Below are 20,000 nucleotides of genomic sequence, written 5' to 3'. Positions count from 1 at the left end.
AATAATAATGATAATGATGATATTAATAAAAGTAATTATAATAATAGTAATCATAATGATATCAACGGAAGTGATAAAAAAAATAATGATCAGAATTAGTATGATCATTACAGAATTAATCATAATAGTCAACGATATGCTCAAGGCCGGATGGTTCCCTCTTTCGCACTAAGGGCCCAGCAGCTGCCTTCCTCCTTCAGCAGACGCAAGTGTTCACTCTATTTTCTCTTTTGACAATTCTATGGCCTAAGCAAGCCAACGCCCTTGCAAGGAATAGCTGCACATAAGGACGTCTTGTCAAACAGTGGGGGCAGAACAACAGGCAGATGCAGAACAGAGCAAGGAGAGACAAGGACAGAGAATGGACTCTTTTTTTTTTTACGATACATAATCAGTCAAAAGAGACAATTCCCAGTGTTCCAAGGAATGAATTGGGAATAGACGATCAAAACAAAGCATAGAAAAGGAAAATTGTGAGTTAGAAGGAAAGGATTACTTATTCGTCCAAGTAAATAACGGGAAGAAGATACCAGGGGAATGGGGGCGGGGAGCTGAGTCTTTCAATCCCATTTAAGTTTAGACTCTCATTAAGTTGAAGAAAAAAAAAATCCTGTTTATTGTTAAGATGTACATTATGATAGGCCACCTTCTTATTATATGCTTATAGAATAAAAAGGAATTGTATCTTCGGCACACACTCAACAGGAATAAATACAATCCACCCCATGGGCCTTAAGACCATTAAGTCATGCTACCTACATTAAATTTATGTAAGTCAACATTGGGTTTTCTCAAGATTTCCTTCAAATACCAAACCGATGTTATCATTTGTATAAGAATTGATCTTGTCAAATTGGCAGCAGTAATTTAGGAAAATATCTTTAATTTGTGTGTGTAAAATTATCGAATATGACAATAGTAATTATCATAATAACAATAATGATCAAATTATAGTAATAACAAGAATAACAACTGTTAATGAGCTTAATAATAATAATAGGATTAGCGATGATAATAATAATATTGATAAAAGTAACAATAATAAATGGCAAAGATAATGGTGTGTTAATACGAATATTGATGATGATAACAATAATAATGACAATAATAATGGTTATCATCATTATCATTATTTTTATTATCATCGTTATAATTATTGTCATTATAGAAGCATTATTGTCAACATCATTACCATTACTATTATTATGCTAATTATTATTTTATTTCTATATTTTTTATCATCATCAGTATTATCTTTATTATTGCTATCACTTTTGTTATTATTATTACCACTATCATCATTATTATCATTATCAACATCATTATAGTAACAATAATGAAATATGAATGAGAAATGCAGTGTAAACAAAATGTAACAAGCTCGGAGATGAAAGGAAAAATTACCAGGGACATGAAAGGTGAAACTATAGATTACCAAATATAGGAACAGATGCGGTAAAGAAAGAAAGAAAAAGAAAAGAAAAACTAAACGCAACTAAAAACAGAAGCAATTTCTGCTGCTCAGGAAAAAGACCCTCTAAAAGAATTATACAAAGAACAGTGATTGATAAGTGCAAAATATCTGTTCTTTATTGTCTGGGAGGGAAAAAGTAGAGTATTTTGGACATTATGAGCGGTTGTGAAAGGTTTGCTCTGAAATTATACACTAAAATATTTGTGAAGGATCCGATATTGGGATTAAATATATGGAATCAACAAAGCCAAAAATCACTTGTAGAATGTCTGGATACGATATGAAAGTAATGATAATAAAGCAAGTAATAATAATGAAAATAATAGTAATGATAATGACAATCATAATAAAAAATATTTATAATAATCATAATGATGATAACTAATAATAATGCTAATAATAATATCCATGATAACGCTAATGATTAAGATATTAAGATAATTATAACAAAAAGTTGTGATAACATTTGTAGTGGTAATAATCATCATAATGCTAATAACAATAACAGTGACAATAATATGATAATGACAATAATGACGATGATAACATTCATAAAAATGACAGTACTAGTAGTAAAAATAATTACGATGATAATAATAGCCTTAACAATGAGAATGAGAATCATGTTCGTAATAATGATAACAGTAATGATAATAATCATCATTACTATTATCATTAGTAGTACTACTTCAAGTACAAGTTGTAGTAGTAGTATCATCATCAGGAGCAGCATTATCATCATTATTATTACTATCATCATTATTACTATTATTATCATTATCATTACTATCATTAGTCGTAGTAGTAGCATCATTGCCACCATCATCATCATCATCATTATCATCATTATTATTATTATTATTATTATTATTATTATTATTATTATTATTATTATTATTATTATTATTATTATTATTATTATTATTATCATTATTATCACTATCATTAGTAGTAGTAGTAGTATCATTACTATCATCATTATTAACATTATTATTTTCATTATCATTATTGTTATCATTATTAATATAAGAAGAAGAGAAAGATATTGATAATGATAATAATGGAGATGGAAACAGCAGTCGCTAGTTATAATAATAATAATGATAATGATGGCAATGATAATAAGAATAATAACAATAACGATATGCATAATATAGATTACAGAGTATATCATCACTGATATAGTCATAATCATCATTATGATGAATATAATGATTATAACACTAACATAAAATAATGATTATAGTGATAATCAATAATTATCAATAATAATGATAATATAATAATAATAATGATAATAATAATAACCATAACAATTATAATACTTAACATAATAATAATAATAATAGTAATAATAATAATAATCATAATAATCATAATAAAAATTATAATAGCAATGATGATAATACTAAAGGTAATAATAATGTAATAATAAAAATCACAAAAATGATAATAATAAATAATAATAAATAAAAACGATGATGATAATAAAAATGAAAATTATAATAAAGATAATAATGATAACAGAACTGATAAAAATAAAGACAATAATTATCACAACAAAGTTGATAATAATAAATATGATGAAAATAATGACAATAACTAAAAGGATAATAATATAAGTAATAATAGAATAACAAAAAGGATAGTAATTACAAAAATAACAATAATAAGAATAACAATAATGATGATGATAGTAATGATGATAATGATAGCAATAATGAAAAAAGTAATATTATCATTAATAATAATAAGAAGAAGAATTGATGACAACAATAACAATCAAAAATCAAAATCAAAATAACAATGCCAATAATAACAGATATAATAATAATGATGATAATAACAATAATAATAATAATGATAATAATAATAATAATAATAATAATAATAATAATAATAATAATAATGATAATGATAATGACAATGATAATAATAATAATAATAATAATAATAATAATAATAATAATAATAATAACAATAAAAATGATAACTAAAATACTATAAAACTATAATAGTAATAACAAGTGATAATGATTATGATAATAATGATCATGACAAAGGTAATACTGCTTCTACTACCACTATTACTGGTACTATTACTACTACTAGTAATGGTAATGGTGATAATATTAACAAATAGTAATAATAACAATAACAATAAAAGTGATTATGATAATGATAGCAATAATAATAATAATAACAATAATAATAATAGCAATGATGACAATGATAATGATAATGATAATAATAAATAGAACAATAATAATGATAATAGTAACGATAATAATAATGATACTGATAATAATGATAATAATAATAATAATACCAATGATAAAAAGGTTAGTAATAATAATTGTTAATATCAAAGTAATAATAATAGTAACAATAATGGAGACAAATAATAAAAGTAAGTTATTAAAGTTATTGATATTTTTATATATTTTATCATTACCAGTATCCTTATTATTATTATTGTTACTATCATTATAATTACTATTATTATTATTATTATGATTATCATTATCATTATCACTCATCATAATCATAATGCATATCATTATTATTGTTATCGTTATCATTATCATTATTATCAATGTCACCATTATCATTATTGTTGTTATTATTATTAGCATTACCATTGTCATTACCATTATCATTAGTATTAACTTTATCATCACTTTTAACTTTATCATTACTATTATCATTATCAATATTATTATCTTTATTATCACTATTATTGTTGATATTACTAATAACAACCTCCACATCATTATCATTGTAATTCATAGTATCATGATCTTCGTTACTATCAGTATTATCACTGATATCACTGTTACTCATGCTATACTATATTTTACAATCCTCATCATCACCATTTTCATCACCATTAGTATTTTTTGCATTCTATCGGCATTTTCATTCGTGATATCTTCATTATTATCACCATTTTCATTTTCATGATCATTATTATAATTATTGATATCATGTTATTGTTTTTACTATTATTATTATTATCATTGTTATTTCTTTATGATTATTATATTGTGTTATCCTTATCTTTATTTCCATTGCTATTTTTATCATTATTTCTATTTTCATTATTATTATCATTACTATTATCATTATCATAATCATTAATATAGTTTTTATCATTATTATCGTAATCACTTTTTCATAAATGTTATTATTATTACTTTCGTTATGGATGCTATTATTATTATCATTATTACTATTATGATTATGATTATGTCATCATTATCATCATCACGATTATTCACATTATTATTACAAGTACATTTTCATTATTACCAGTATATATATATATATATATATATATATATATATATATATATATATATATATATATTTTTTTTTTTTTTTTTTTTTATTACCATCATTATCATTAATGTATTTCTATCAATATTAGTATCCTCATCATTACCATCATTATCATTAATGTGTTTTTATCAATATTAGTATCCTCATTATTACCATCATTATCATTAATGATTTTTATCAATATTAGTATCCTCATTATTACCATCATTATCATTATCACCATTACCATTATTATCACCTTCACTATTGTTATCATGATTATCATCATCATCGTTATTACAGCCATTATATTTTTTTCTCGTCATCGTTGCCCTCCTTACTGCGTTTTCCACACCGCAATGATAACACAAACCAACGCTAGTGCTAATACAAACCATCCTCCTGGGTGGTGTCTGGCTCGCTGAAGGCTGCTTTCTTTCTCTTAAACACCTTGTTCCCCATTCTGGTTCGTGTCCCCGTGACGCTTCGGCTAAGGAGCGTGTCGGCCTCGTTCAGTCATTAATGCAGATCTTTGGAAAAGCCTGAAAATAGATTTTGGTTTGTTAGAAAATGGGTATCTATATACATGTGTATGTGACACACACACACACACACACACACACACACACACACACACACACACACACACACACACACACACACACATATATATATATATATATATATATATATATATATATATATATATATATATATATATATATATATGTATGTATGTATGTATGTATGTATGTGCATATATGCATATTCATATATACACACATACATATATATATAAATACATATATATGCATATATATATACATACACACACACACACACACACACACACACACACACACACACACACACACACACACATATATATATATATATATATATATATATATATATATATATATATATATATACATACATATATGTGTGTGTGTGTGTGTGTGTGTACATAAACATACATACAATAATAATCATTATCATCATCATAAACATGACAATAATAGTATCATAACAATAACAAAAATAGCAATAATAATAATAGTAATGATATTAACAATAATAATAATAATAATATTATTATTATTATCATTACCTCCACCAAGGAGGTTAAGTCTTTAAAAGCGTTGGTAGTTAGTTTGTTGGTTGGTGAGCAGGATATCTCAAAAACTTATGAACAGATTTTATGACTTTTTACCAGAGGTGTGTCTTGGCCTAACTTCGATGGTGACGGACTATAATTATCATTACCTTTACTTCCTTCACCAAGGACGTTATGTTTAAGAACTTGTCCAGTATGCTTAGGAAAGAGGTGATTTTAATGTAATTGTTTATAAGTGAATATTCTTATTGCATCAGTGACCATATTGCTTTGGAGGAGGTTGCTCTATAAGTGCTTCTTTTATGAATATAATAATATTCAGGATAATCTTTTCTTAACCTTTTGAATTATCCTGCCAACCCCCGAACAAACAGACTAACCAACGCAATCAAAACAATAACCATCCTGGTATGAACTGATATCATGTGGCAGATTGAACGCCCTCTCAGCAGAAATTTAAGCCGATGTCACTCAAGATGGGTCTTCCAGCTTGGCATCAACAAAGGAAGAGCCACAGTCCCAGAGAGTGACTTTAAACCTCCAGCCCTGCATCACTAAGAATAGTCGTGTGCTTTTTAGGTAAATCAAGTTCACAGGTTCAGTGTCGCATTTTCTTAAGTTATATAAAGAGATGCGGGTGCACTTTATGTTGTTGAATGGTTACATCATTTGCTTAAGAGTGCATTTATTGTATATTACTTTATGCATTGCAATGGACAAGAAAGTAACGCAGGGAATCCTATACTCATCAGAATCTGACCCTACACACTGTAACTGTAATCTAACATTCATCCGTTTATGTGAATGGTTCAATTTTATTATTTATATCTGTTTTCTTATCATCTAACGTTTAGAAAACGGCAGAAATGCTACTACGGTTTTGCTTTCGCAGACCTGTAAATATTGCCACTATTAGAGGCGCCTGCTGCCGGAAACCAATCAGAGCTTCTTTGCAGTCGCACGCTGGAGGACGACCAATCAGGAAGCGTCTTATCTTTCAAAACAATACGGCGCCTTAGAAGGTTTTGATGTGTGCTGGTGTGCCCCACTCTAAACTCTAGAACTAAATTAAACTTACAGTTTTAAACTTTAAGTTTAGTTTAGTTTGGAGTAGTATAGTTGTTGAGTAGTATATAGAGCATGTAGGCAGTGTAGCATATCGATGTTTTCTTTGTAAAGCTGAAAGTTTACATGCCACAGAAGACAACAGAATGCCAGCGGAAAGGGACCCGACACAGGAAAATTCTTTTAGTTTGCTTTTGCTTTTTGGGAACGGATTCTCTGTCATTTTAATGTTACTGGCTTATAAAACTTCGGACTGACATAATACAAAACAAAAATTACAATAATAGTAAATGCAACACACGTAAATTCAATCACAAACAATGTTCTTTATTCGGAATTGTAGCAATAGATCAAAGGACGGGATTCATTACTTAAAACATATTACGAAAGGGGGAAACCTTCATATTCTATAAGCTGTATATCTTAACCCCAGACTTTTTCCTTTATTTTCGCCCTGTCGCTCCATTTTTTATTTTTTTTTTTTTCTCTGAAGAAATCCGAGAAGCAACAAATAAAATTAATGTGACTTTATGTACAAATATTAAATTCTAAGGATAAGGATAAAGCTATGATACAAAAAGAAACTTGGGGCATGTTTGCCGGGAAGGAAAAAAGCTGACAAGACTTAAATGGGCAACAAATCACATGACACATTTCTTATCTGTTCAGTTTTAAATTATCTTGAAAACTAGAATTGTTATGTAATTTTCTCTTTTATCATTTCTATTTCTATTTCTTCTGATTTCTAATACTCAAGTAGTATATAAGTTGTATACATTTATTTATATTAATCCTATCTATTCATACATATCAATTACGTAGTGGTGTCATTCCGTTTCCATTAAAGAGAGAGAGAGAGAGAGAGAGAGAGAGAGAGAGAGAGAGAGAGAGAGAGAGAGAGAGAGAGAGAGAGAGAGAGAGAGAGAGAGAGAGAGAGAGAGAGAGAGAGAGAGGGAGGGAAGGAAGGAGGGACGATGGGTGGTCTATTAGCCACCACTCTCCACCAATTAATTTTAAAGCACTAAATACTAAGACTAAACAGCATTTACGAATCACAATGTATGAATGAAGAAAGCATGACCTTCCTGCCATGCATTTTCACTATAATAAACATATATCGATAGTATTCTTGGTGACTGTGCATCGATAATTATCTTCATGTCTAATCATAGCATTGATCACTATTTTCTCGCCGCATAGCCACATCTCCTAACTCACAATCCATTTGTTTCCCACTTCACTCTCCCCCATCCTTATTTCGCCTCCTATTTCTCCCAGGCCCCCCCCCCTTTTGGACGCCCCCCCCCCTCTTTTTTTTTATCTTACCCTGCTCGTATTTCTATAACTTGCACGCTTAGTCATTATTCAGATCTCAAAAGTATAGTATTACATTATTTACGCATTTTTTTCCGTTTTGTATTTCATATTTAATATCGAAAAACAGTTGAATGATAATCCTGTTTGTTTGTTTTTTAACATTCTATATATCATTTTACGGAACTGATCTCGATCTGACAACTTGTTATCTCATCATAAGTCTAGCATGGGTTTCGATTTTATTTTAGCCACTTCATTAATGTCAACGTATATCTATAATTTTAAAACCTAGAGAGCCTTAGCTAATCACCAACTCTGATACTAAATACTTTATTTAGCCAAATAAAATAATGCATACTAAATGACTTTGAGCTGTACAAAAGATAGCTGAACCTGGGTTTCCACTCTCATCAAGGAACATTCTCAGATGAAGTAAATCGAATTGAAAATGGCTACAAAAGATACAGAAACAAACAACAAAAAATAATTTCATGAGGAAAACTCAAAATTACAATGATATATCACAAGCGAAAAACACTGAAATGCAAGAAAGTAGTAAACTTACAGGCTTTTAGTGAAAGAAAAATATTGAACTCTTTATTAACACAATATGAACATCATCATTGGCTGTCCAGCAACGTTACCAGATAAAATTTGGGAATAAGCATTGTACGTGTATGATCAAAAGCCCCGTTGCTTGAATTAAAAAAAAAAAAAGGATGAAAAAAAAAGAAAAAAAGGAAGTGACACATCCTTTCAAGAAAAAAAAAAGAAGTGACACATCCTTTCAATTTCCTTTATTCAAAACTACAGTTCGTTTACGCGCTACTCCTTTGTCTCAGAGAAGAGCACTTATGTTCTGAATTTGTAACGCAGCAGGTGATTTCACTCTGTCATTCTAATTATGAAGAAAAATGATGATCAAAGTTGGTATTTTGTTCCTTACCCAGTAATGGTATTACTTTTATTTTCTTATGCACAGTATATATATATATATATATATATATATATATATATATATATATATATATATATATATATATGTATATATATATATATATATATATATATATATATATATATATATATATATATATGTGTGTGTGTGTGTGTGTGTGTGTGTGTGTGTGTGTGTGTGTGTGTGTGTGTGTGTGTGTGTATGTGTGCGTGTGTGTGTGCGTGTGTGTATGTGTATGTTTGTAAATATATGCATAAATATATATACATATATACACATATACATACATATATATATATATATATATATATATATATATATATATATACATATGTACACACACATATACACATATATACATATATGTGTGTGTGTGTGTGTGTGTGTGTGTGTGTGTGTGTGTGTGTGTGTGTGTGTGTGTGTGTGTGTGTGTGTGTGTGTGTGTGTGTGTGCGCGTGTATGGTGAAACTTTTAAGAAAGATGGATTGTGTTAATAAAATGGCTTTACCCCTCCTATAAAAACAATTTTGTAACTAGCGATTGGCCTCCGGTCAGTGATATTCAAAATACATTCAAAGACTCACTGTAATGCGGTTGTGATCCTACCACTCGTGTTATATCGAGACGGAGACGCATCAAGATCTGCGTTCCCTGTAAGCCAAAATTGTCGTCTTTCGCAAACATTTGCATCATTCAATTCAATCAGCCTTCGCCAGTTTCCAGTGTCTTGCATAAAACTCGGAGCAGAGAGATTTGAAGTAAATTCTCCGGATTATTCTCGTTTCTGGTTATGGTAAAGTTCAAGCGCGGTGAAAAACGTTTGGGTTAGGACATGGGAACTCGCGGCTGCCCCCAATTCCCGTGATTCAGATAGGAAACTTTTTCATTAATGTAAAGGGTTTCTCCAAGCATTCCATACAAATAAATTGAGACAGTATAGATATAATAAATACAAATAAGAGCCCTACGTTTATGTCCAACTTTCACCGCACATGTAATAATAATATATTTTGGTAGGGATGTTTCCGCCACAGCTGTACCGATCTCTATCTTGAATTCCAATAAGCCATGACATGTGATAAGGACTTCCATTCTTAGCCACAGCAAGCTACGTCTCATCTTACAGTCAAAAGCCAAAATCTACACAAAAAGTACACTGAAGAGTCGTAACTTCCATTTTTTTCCTTCAGCTACAGGAAACAGACCTCCTAGGAATGAGGCTAACCCACAATCCGGTTGTGAAGCATAGGTTTTTTCGCCTTGCTTCGTATGAATAAGGATACCATTGATTACAGCTACCTCTGGGACACCCTTAGGCAAGGTATGTACCTGCATGTAACTATCAGAGGCACGTGAAACCATGGAATACAGGTGGTAGACAGACCTGAAAGCAGGTTGAAGATATCTCACCTTATGGTTGCAGGTCAAAGATGTCAGGCCTGTGATCTATGGAATTAGACCGTGGCTGAGATCACCGTCCAGCAAGGACAATGCTCCTACGTAAGAGAGTTAGGGGTCGCACTATACTACTTTCTCCTAGATAACCACAATGGAAACAAATCTTACAGTAAGTTATATTTCCAAACCTTAGCAGCCAATGTCTGTATCTGATAGGGCACTTTTCAAAAGAGAGAAAAAAAACAGGAAACAGGAGTGTATCACACACGATTTTCATATATATATATAGACAGCATCTTTATCTACCTATCTAAGGTAACATTTGTCTGCTTACCTGCTGCAGAGTTTTGTTCATATACACATTGAATTGCATTAAATTCTATTCCGAAATTATTTTCGTAATGCAGAAATGCAGTCTGACAAAAGTTATGCTATCATTTCCTTCTCTTTTGCCTGAATTATCATTCCTCAGAGACACATAGTAACCGCAAAACTTGCTGCAAATAACACTGATTTAACAGAACTTGAAACCATCTCACAAAACCGTCATTGTATTAGTATATGTTGCGGGAGTCCGGACCAAGAGCTAAACACGTACCACTCGCACAGGCATTCGTAAGTTACTAGGAGTGCTGAGGCAGAGCGGATGTGCTGGTGTAAAACATGTGGAAGATAACAAATATGATACAGGCTGACATATCCTTCAAATAATCCAGTTCTCTGAACCAACATCATTACCAAAGATGCCCCTGGTGACATGACAATGCGTAAGAGATTCCAGAAATAGCACGTTTCATTCTGAAGCAACATGAATAGTACATATTTGGTTGTAAGAAACACGACACGCTATCTGATGGTTTCTAAACGTTCCGATTAAAGCCCTCAGTTTAGCATAAATGTCAAGGTGGTTTGCCATACATTAGGAAAAGTGTAAAGTATTTCGTAGAGGGCATGTTTTGTCCAGGATATCACAATGACAACGAATATGTGGGCTACGCATATAGGCCTATGTGGTGAGAGCTAGTTAATTACAGTTAGAATGTGATTCAGTCTGATCTCCGCACAGAGGCAATTCATTGTTTTCCAAATGTTGTTTTCCAATATTAAAAATATATATCCTCATCGGTTTTTAGTGAAAAGATCAATACACGATGATTTATCAAGGTTCAAAATCCAATATCGCTCAATTCAATTTTTTTTCCTCTTTCGTTCATCGGTTGTTCGCTTTTGCTGACATTTTTCTTGTCGATGGTTATCATTATTCGACATAAACACACACACACACATCTTTATTTTCACCTGCAGGCTCACGGAAATTTCTAGCGTCCGTCGACAAGCAGTTACATTCATACACATATGCATATGTGTGTGAATTCATATATATCTTTATATATTTATATATATTCATAAACACACACACACACACACACACACACACACACACACACACACACACACACACACACACACACACACACACACACACACACACACACACACACACACACACACACAAATTATTCATATCCTGCGTCTCTGGGAAGATCTGCAAACACCTTCTTGGCCACTACCTCGGCCTTTGGAAGCGCTGTTGCTCCTTCTCAATCGCTCCAGAAATGCCTGACAAATCTTTAAAAAAAAAAACAATAATAATAATAAATAAATAAATCAAAAAAAGGTCGCGCCCTACACATGTTTACCCATGGAAGTGCGATCGTGGGCTTCGAGAGGCCAGACGTTGGGGAAGATGGTGTTACTTAAACCCTTCGACAACCCCCTCTGACTCTTTCAGGGGGTATGACAAGGAGCCGAATCCTGCTTTGTCCTTCCAGCGGCAACCGTCTCCAGCAGCTTAACAGAGCCGTCTGAATTGAGCCTACGACCCTGACCAAAGATCGGGGGGGGGGGGGTGATTACGTCATATACCTGGCACGAATTTCATGATGCAGGTATATTTTTTCCAACATTCAGATGGCTTCTAATCATCTATGACAGCTAAACTTTTCTCAACTACAGTACAGCAATATGTTCTTGAAAAAGCATACAGATTTTTTTCAGATCATCCTATGTATGTAAATGAATAAATCAGTAAATAAACAAATAAATATTTATATTATAGTTGTATAAGTGCATCCATGTCGCACTGCCTTTGGTCCCCATTCCAAGTGGTTTCACCCACACCCATGATTTTGCCGTGCATGACGCCCTTGTGCGCTATGGAGATGGAATCCTGGAGGTTGAACAATGCCATACGTGAGTTTACCCAGCGCTAGAACACAAATTTAGTATAGCTGGGCTATCAGCAAGATGGCTCTTTAATAGGAGAATACTTTAAAGGAGCACCTGATATATGTGACCTGCAGAAATCTGTATGCTACATATGGAGTAGTTTAAATGAACAGTTGTATCTCTTAGGCGATGCCTTAAAAATTATACTAGGGAAGCCTTGTAAATGTTGGGATGATAAACTCATTCCTGAGTTATTATTATTATTCTCTGCAGGAAAGTACAGCCAGCAACAAAAACGGTAACGTCTCGCCAGGCCATGATCGGAGGATAAGGGCCCTTCTTGCCCTGGAAAAGGCCCAGTTGAAACAACTGAAACGTAGTACGAAAAGGGAGGATTTGCGTCTCCTTTATTCCCTAGGCAAGATATACATGCTGTGCAAGTAGGGCCTGGGCGAAGCATACCTTCAGAAGTTTTACTGAGGTGGACTTCATATTACGTTTTCGCAGTTTATTTTCTTATCATTGTTATTGTCATTCTCTGCAACTGGAACCGCCTTTCGGAGATGTTGGAGCTTGAGTTCTCTCTTTCAGCTAAGTCAGCTTTGCGGTAGCCCCTCTTCTCCCGATGTTGAACTTGAAATGTATCTTGAAAAATGCCATCAAGAAAATACTTGGTACAGAACCAATCAGATAAATTGATATTAGAATTCATTCTTTTAGATGTAGAAGTGGCAAACATTTTAAAATCGAGCATTTATTCACACGATGTTTGTGGATAATGACATAAACGAAGCTGAGACGGCTATTCAGAGAGTAGATAGAGTAATCCTCGGGCAATCGAAATCTATCAAACGTCATCAATCTACCTATGATGCAACATATTGAATCCTTTTCTCTCCCGAGCTCCAGAACGAACGTTTTCCCTCCAGACGGTGCGGATCTCTGCCACGAGACCACAAGACAAAGAGCACGCTGTTAGATGATTTTGCTCACTTAAGAAGATAAATGGCACGACTGTCACTTGAAGAGAACGTCCAATTATATCTGGTTCACACAGATACCATAGCATGGAAAACACGCAACTTCGTTATAGTTGGAAATTAGCCATCATAACCCAAAGCCATGGCGTCGGCGAAGAACTAGTGGTTCAGGAAAATCCTTAACAAAATTGTCTTCTTCATACATACCAACCGCGGTATCGTTCCGTATTTGGAAACTAAATGACGCGTCCCTTAGTGAACTGATACGGGGCACATTTTGTTCCGTAATTTGACTTCTATCATAATTAAGGTTCAATTCTGAAGTAGTACTCTTGCAGGAAAGTTTGGAAAACTGGAAAACAACCGGATTTCAACACAATGACGAAGTAAATTTCGTAAATAGGGCGTTTCCTAGTGTTTAAACTTAGTGAAACTAAACTCCTTTTCTTATGAAGTGAAATTCATATATATCTGTAATGGTTAATGGTTAAAGTAAATGTGTTAGACATCTAAGGTCATATAGCACTATAGGAAGGTATAGTAAAGGGGATGTCAGGTGATAGTTGTTATGTGTCAACTATCTAGAGGAGTGTTGAAAGGTTGATGGGGAAAAGATTATGGTGGTTTAGGTAAGGGAGTTAAATCAAGTGAAGGATATTTATGCGTCTGAGGAAGGAGAACAGGTTGTCAAGGCAGAAGTGTGGGATTCTGTAAGGATGTCTGATATGTTGGGAGGTCGGCGAAGGGAGGATAGGCGTGGAAAAGCAGAGGTACGTGCTGTATTAAAGCGTGGACAGGACAAGAGAATGTGTGGAGCTGAAAGAGGGACGTTACATAGAGGACCAATGTAGGAGAGCTATAGCTTATGAGTGATATCGCATATGGAACGTATTGGGGAATCTTGAGGAGAAGGAGCTAGGGGGTGTGAAAGAGGAGGTAGGGAATTTGGGGAAGGGCATTGTTGTGACATGAGTGATTCTCATGTGTATCCGGGAGGGAGTGCAAAAGATAGAGGGGAGGGAGGAAGGGAGAATGTGCTTATAGTTGGGGTTGAAGGGTGTGGGTTGCGTTGGGAGGGGTAGATGTGGGGGGAGTATTAGTGGTAGGAGGATGGATATCGGAAGGATGGATAGTTTGAGTTGAAGGGCATGTGTTGTCTTGGGAGGGATTAGGAGGAAGGGGTGTAGGGGTGCTGTGAGTAAGAGGGGGATGGATATCAGGAGGATGGGTATTGGGAGGATGGATATCGGAGGTGGACAGAATTGAGGGGGTTAGGTTGTGTTGAGAGGGAGTAGGAGGAAGGGGTGTAGGGGGAATATTTGTAGGAGGGGTATGAATATCGGCAACCACTTCAAGTGTGGAAGGAGCATGAGTTATGGGATCTTGTGTCTTAAGCATATAACTTTGGATGTCATCCATTGTTTCTGCAGTGGAATTGGTTGTAGAGTTTTGTGAGAAGGTAATTGTTTCTGCAATGGAGTTGGTTGGAGAGTTTTGTGGGATAAAGGTTTTCATATGAGGGGGGGGGGAGACAGGAGACTGGTGTCTCAGGAATAAAGGTAAAGGTAGGTGGAGGTGATTGTGCTGTAGGGGAAGAAGGGTTAGAACATTTAGTCTGTCTACTGCGGGTAGTGCGGGGAGGGAAAGGGGTTGATGTTGGGACTGTAGTTGAGATTGGAGCTATGGTTGAGATTGGGGTGTCTGGGTTTAGAGTGGCAAAGGAATTGGTCTGAGGGATGTAGAATGTAGAAGTGGAAATGGGGACATCTTGGGGTGGAGGGGGAGGGGCTGAGCGAACGATGTTAATAGAGTATGGAGTATGAGAGAAACCTTGTCGACGGACTTCCTGTCTGGCTTCACGTAAAGTGAGACCATTTTTGTATCTGAGAGTTGCTACCTCAGATTCAAACTCGTAAGTGGGACAGCCTCAATAAAATACATTATGGGGGCCGCCGCAGTTAGCACATGTTCGTGTTTGTGCTGAGCAGTTTGATCGGTTATGACCAGGTTGGGCACATATGGGACATCGGTCTGTGGAACGGCAATGTTTGGCAGGATGTCCAAAGCGCCAACAGTTTTGACATTGACGGGGAGGGGGTTGGTATGGTCGAACAGGGAGGGATTGTCCACCGATGTAGATACGTAAGGGAAGGTCATGTATACGGAAAGTAATTTTGGCAATGTTGGTCGGATTCTTTCGTTGACCTTTAGAAGGAATGGTGCAGCAAAGAACTGATTCCACATCTTGGTCTTTGAGGCATCCTAATAAGTCTTCTCCACAGTCTAACCAATCTTTGCTGGGGAGAGAGAGACAGTTCCGGTACAGGTATTAAGGGTTGGATGAGGTTCTGCAGGAATGGGGTTGCCAGAATGATCAGTAAAATTTGATAGTGCTATAGATTCAGTTTCTGATCTGACTGTTACAAGACGGGAGCGATCGCGTCTGGTATAGAAAGGGACTCTGCCTACTTGTTTTTGGAGGCATTGCTGAAAGAGAAGAGTGTTGCCTGAGTAAGGAGCTGTAGAAGGGATCACGAAAAATCGGTCCCATTTAGCTGGGCTAAACAGAGTATTTAAGATATCTGTAGGGTTGGTGGTGGTGGATGGTCGGGGACGGAATGATGGAGAATAAGGCTGCAAGGTAATAATATGGGAGGATTGGTTGCTTTATGAAGGTTGCGGGGGTAGAGTTGATGAATTTGAGGAAATTGGGTGGGTAGGAATGTTTTCTGGAGATTGATCATCTGCTTGGGTGGGTAATGCACTAGTAGGCACTGAGGAGTGGGTAGTAGTTTCAGTGTTCGGAGCCGTGGCAAAGGAGAGCCTGGGTTGGGGCTATTTGATAAAGAGGCTAGCCTCATTGCCTCTAATAAAGGGATTACATTTTCATTACTGGTCATGGGGAACCTGGATTATATAAAAGGCATCAACTGGTCCACCTCCATCGCTAGTGAAAGGTAAGGGCTAGATTAGTCGGGAGTACCGTGCCCATAGTTCCCGCAGGCCGTTCAGGACTGGCACAAGGTCAGCCTTTCATCCTCTCAGCACGGCTCTCACACCTTTGGAAGTAGATAGTAGAAGGGGATGGAGAAGGGATGAAGACAAAAGCTGGAGGGGGAAAAGACCATGCAAAATTAGTTGAGTCGAGGGCTGAGGCCCTAGGCAGGGGAGATCCCTGCATTGGGTCTCAGTCTCCGTCTCCTAAGCCCCCCCACGACAACAACGGGCAAGGGATTGGGGAGTGTATATATCTGTAAATATTAGTACATGTCAGAAATTTTGAGGATTTTACCCTTTCATGTGACCTGGCCCCTGTTCCGTATTTTCGTATTTTCGGTGGGCTGAATTCCAGCAAAGATTCAACAAAACAAAACATTATCGATAACCCATTATAGAATGCAGTTCCCCTTGATTCAGTTAATTCTCTTACAACTATCAGATTACGAGAAATAAGAATCATTAATGATCATTATCATCGTACTATTCGTAAGCCACACAAATCAGTCAAGCTAATAAGGGTACCTGACCATTACAACAGGCATGGTAACGAGCAGGTAACCTGCACCTTGGCATACGGATTTCGGGTTAATGTAGAAACCTATGATGATCTGTGCCATGTATTTCAGCTAATCATTTTAAAATGTAAGTAACTACCATAGAGTGTTTACCTGTCTCCGACCAACACTAAAAAAGTATTGTAAAACCAAGATTATGTAAATTAAAAGCCAAGTTAAGTCTTTTCTTTTTCTTTTTCTTTTTCTTTTTTTTTCTTTTTCCTTTCTTTTTCTTTGCTATTAGAAAAATTCATTCTTTTTCTTTTTCTTTGCTATCAGAAAAATTCCCATGGGGCTTCCAGCTTGGCGCATAATTCACGTCACTAGTTTGAATCAGACTATTGTAAAAAAAAAACAATAAATGGGTTTAATAAACTGTCAGAAGACTAAATAAGGAAATGATTAGTTCTCTCACATTCCGAAAATTCAAAAGCACTTTAAAGTGAACGGGTTTCAGTTTTGTTTGATGGTTGATTAAATACTTTCATTTAATATGCAAATACGCCTTTCTTGTAAAAAAAAAAATTTTTTTTCTTTTTACTGAGGCTTGTTACGTAAAGTGACATATAAAGCGGTTGCTCAGATTCTGCTCCTTTTCGCCACAGAACTTTCATATTTGTGTTTATAGATTGTTTACTTTAAAGATCAATAATACTTTGTGTCTCATATATGTATGAGACAAACAAATCTCAATAAATAAAGTACATTTTACATATTGCATGCAAAGTTGTGTTTGTGTGAATATTTTTGGGGAAGGGGATCCATAGCTTTCATCAGATTCTTAAAGGGGTCCGTGAATCTAAAAAGGTTATAAACCACTGCACTACAGGATAGGTAGAGCAGTTTGTATAAATTACAGCAAAAGTAATATCATTCCTCATATTTGAATAGTAAGAAATTACCATCTACTTCTTTCCTAAGCAAGACTCTGGACTATTCAAATTAAACAATATTAACAGACGAACACATTTTATTGTTTTGATACAGTATTAATTACTATGAAACAGACATCAACAGCATCAATGTGTGTACTGTTATTGTATGTCTTACTTACATTATAAAAAAGTTAAAAAGTATAAAAGTCTTGTTCAATCACATACTATGATCATAACAAAAGCAAGAGAGCATTTTCTACTACAAACATAAATGAGATTACAGATTCATGAAAAAAGAGGTATCTGGTATGCAGGAAAATATAGTATCTCTTTAGCCAATGTATTGAGGTGATGGCATGTTTATAATCACACTTTTTTCACAAGAAATATTTAGTCTTTCATGTCCTCTCAAGAGCAAGTTTTTAGTTACCCGACACAATTCGAATGACAAATGGATTCAGTGTCATAATTAGATGTATGAAGCTGGATGATATACACATTATCAATGTAACAGAGAAACCTTATCATTATGGCACATACTTTTGCCAACCATTATATTTCAGTCAAACACATTTATTAAAAATAAATACTTTTGTTCTACTAATCTAAGTTACTTGTATGTATCAAACTCTCTCTGAGAGATAATATTAAACCCAATATGTGCAATAACTGACTAGCTGAAGTACTGAAGCATACAAACAATTTTGAACCAATGATTACTAACTGGAAAGTTCAAAATATCATATTCAACTTGGCAATTTCAGGAGCAGAGGAAATGAATAAAACCTTAAGTATTAGTACAAGTGTGATGGCATCAATGCATAAAAGGCCAGGTCAGTCTACATTTTAACACACAGACCTGTAGACAAACTTCACATTTGTGTAATAAATATTTGCACCAGCCACTCCCTGAATCAACAGACTGAATGAAAGATAACTTTAATAACATTAGAATAATTCCATATCAAGCTACTTTAGGCCAATTTAATTATTAAAATTATCTTCTTCAATCTTACATATTTGTAGAGTAACTACTGGCTTGAGTATTCACAGCTGAACACAAACTCATGCTAACATAATAAAAGTAATTATTAACATAAAGAAGTAAAACTTGTTAGGTCTGACCTGGCCCTATACAAGTCACCTACCACAAATGGCCTGAAAACAAGGATAGTGATGGTAAAAGAGCATAATGATATTACCTTTCATTTCGTTCAAAGTATCGGCCCCAAATGCAATTTTAAAGAATCCTACAATAAATGTAATAACTATTTTAGTAACAACAAAAATGTAGGGCTACATTTTCCTTCTAAGAACTTGTCTTTGAGGTGACTACAGGATAATATAGTATCCAGAACCAATGCCAATGTTCGGCTATAATCCTGTATTTTTTTCTTTTTCTTTTAAGAACTTGAATCTTAGGTTTGGGGTCTTTTAAATGTAGTCATTCATGATTGGCACATTTTACATTTACTGAGTACTATATTCTGGCAAGAAATAAAGACACACCAGCCTGCATCATCCAAAAAAGCAGAGAGGTACTTAGAGCATAAAAATTAAATAAAGCTTTAGAAATGAGATTTTAAAATTTTCATATTCTATATAAATGAGTCATTTGTCATGTCTTAGTCTGTCAATGAGCACCTACAGGTTCAAAATAAAGAAATATTGCCAACATAGAAGTTATCATAAAAAATTTTTTGATGGTTTCA

At 34.2% G+C, this 20,000-nt stretch overlaps 2 protein-coding genes across 3 annotated transcripts in view; both read right to left on the bottom strand.

Moving 5' to 3' along the window:
* LOC138864216 (proto-oncogene tyrosine-protein kinase Src-like) overlaps positions 1 to 11,284 on the bottom strand; it is a 15,626-nt gene extending 4,342 nt beyond the window's left edge. Inside the window, exons 1-3 of one of the 2 annotated variants that reach the window (XM_070130698.1) lie at positions 10,985 to 11,284; positions 10,663 to 10,788; positions 5,191 to 5,337 (exon numbers count right to left, since the gene is read on the bottom strand). In XM_070130698.1, the coding sequence (XP_069986799.1) occupies positions 5,191 to 5,257 (67 nt within the window). In that variant the 5' untranslated portion in view covers positions 5,258 to 5,337; positions 10,663 to 10,788; positions 10,985 to 11,284. The remainder of the gene's footprint in view (positions 1 to 5,190; positions 5,338 to 10,662; positions 10,789 to 10,984) is intronic. The other variant, XM_070130697.1, reaches the window with a different exon arrangement.
* Positions 1 to 20,000, bottom strand: part of LOC113803399 (tyrosine-protein kinase Src64B-like) — a gene marked incomplete in the record, with an annotated part of 222,744 nt that overhangs the window by 13,911 nt on the left and 188,833 nt on the right.

This window comes from Penaeus vannamei, chromosome 15, assembly GCF_042767895.1.
Source record: "Penaeus vannamei isolate JL-2024 chromosome 15, ASM4276789v1, whole genome shotgun sequence".
Lineage (NCBI taxonomy): Eukaryota > Metazoa > Arthropoda > Malacostraca > Decapoda > Penaeidae > Penaeus > Penaeus vannamei.
Note: the sequence above shows the minus strand (reverse complement) of the source record. Positions and strands in the feature narration are given on the sequence as shown.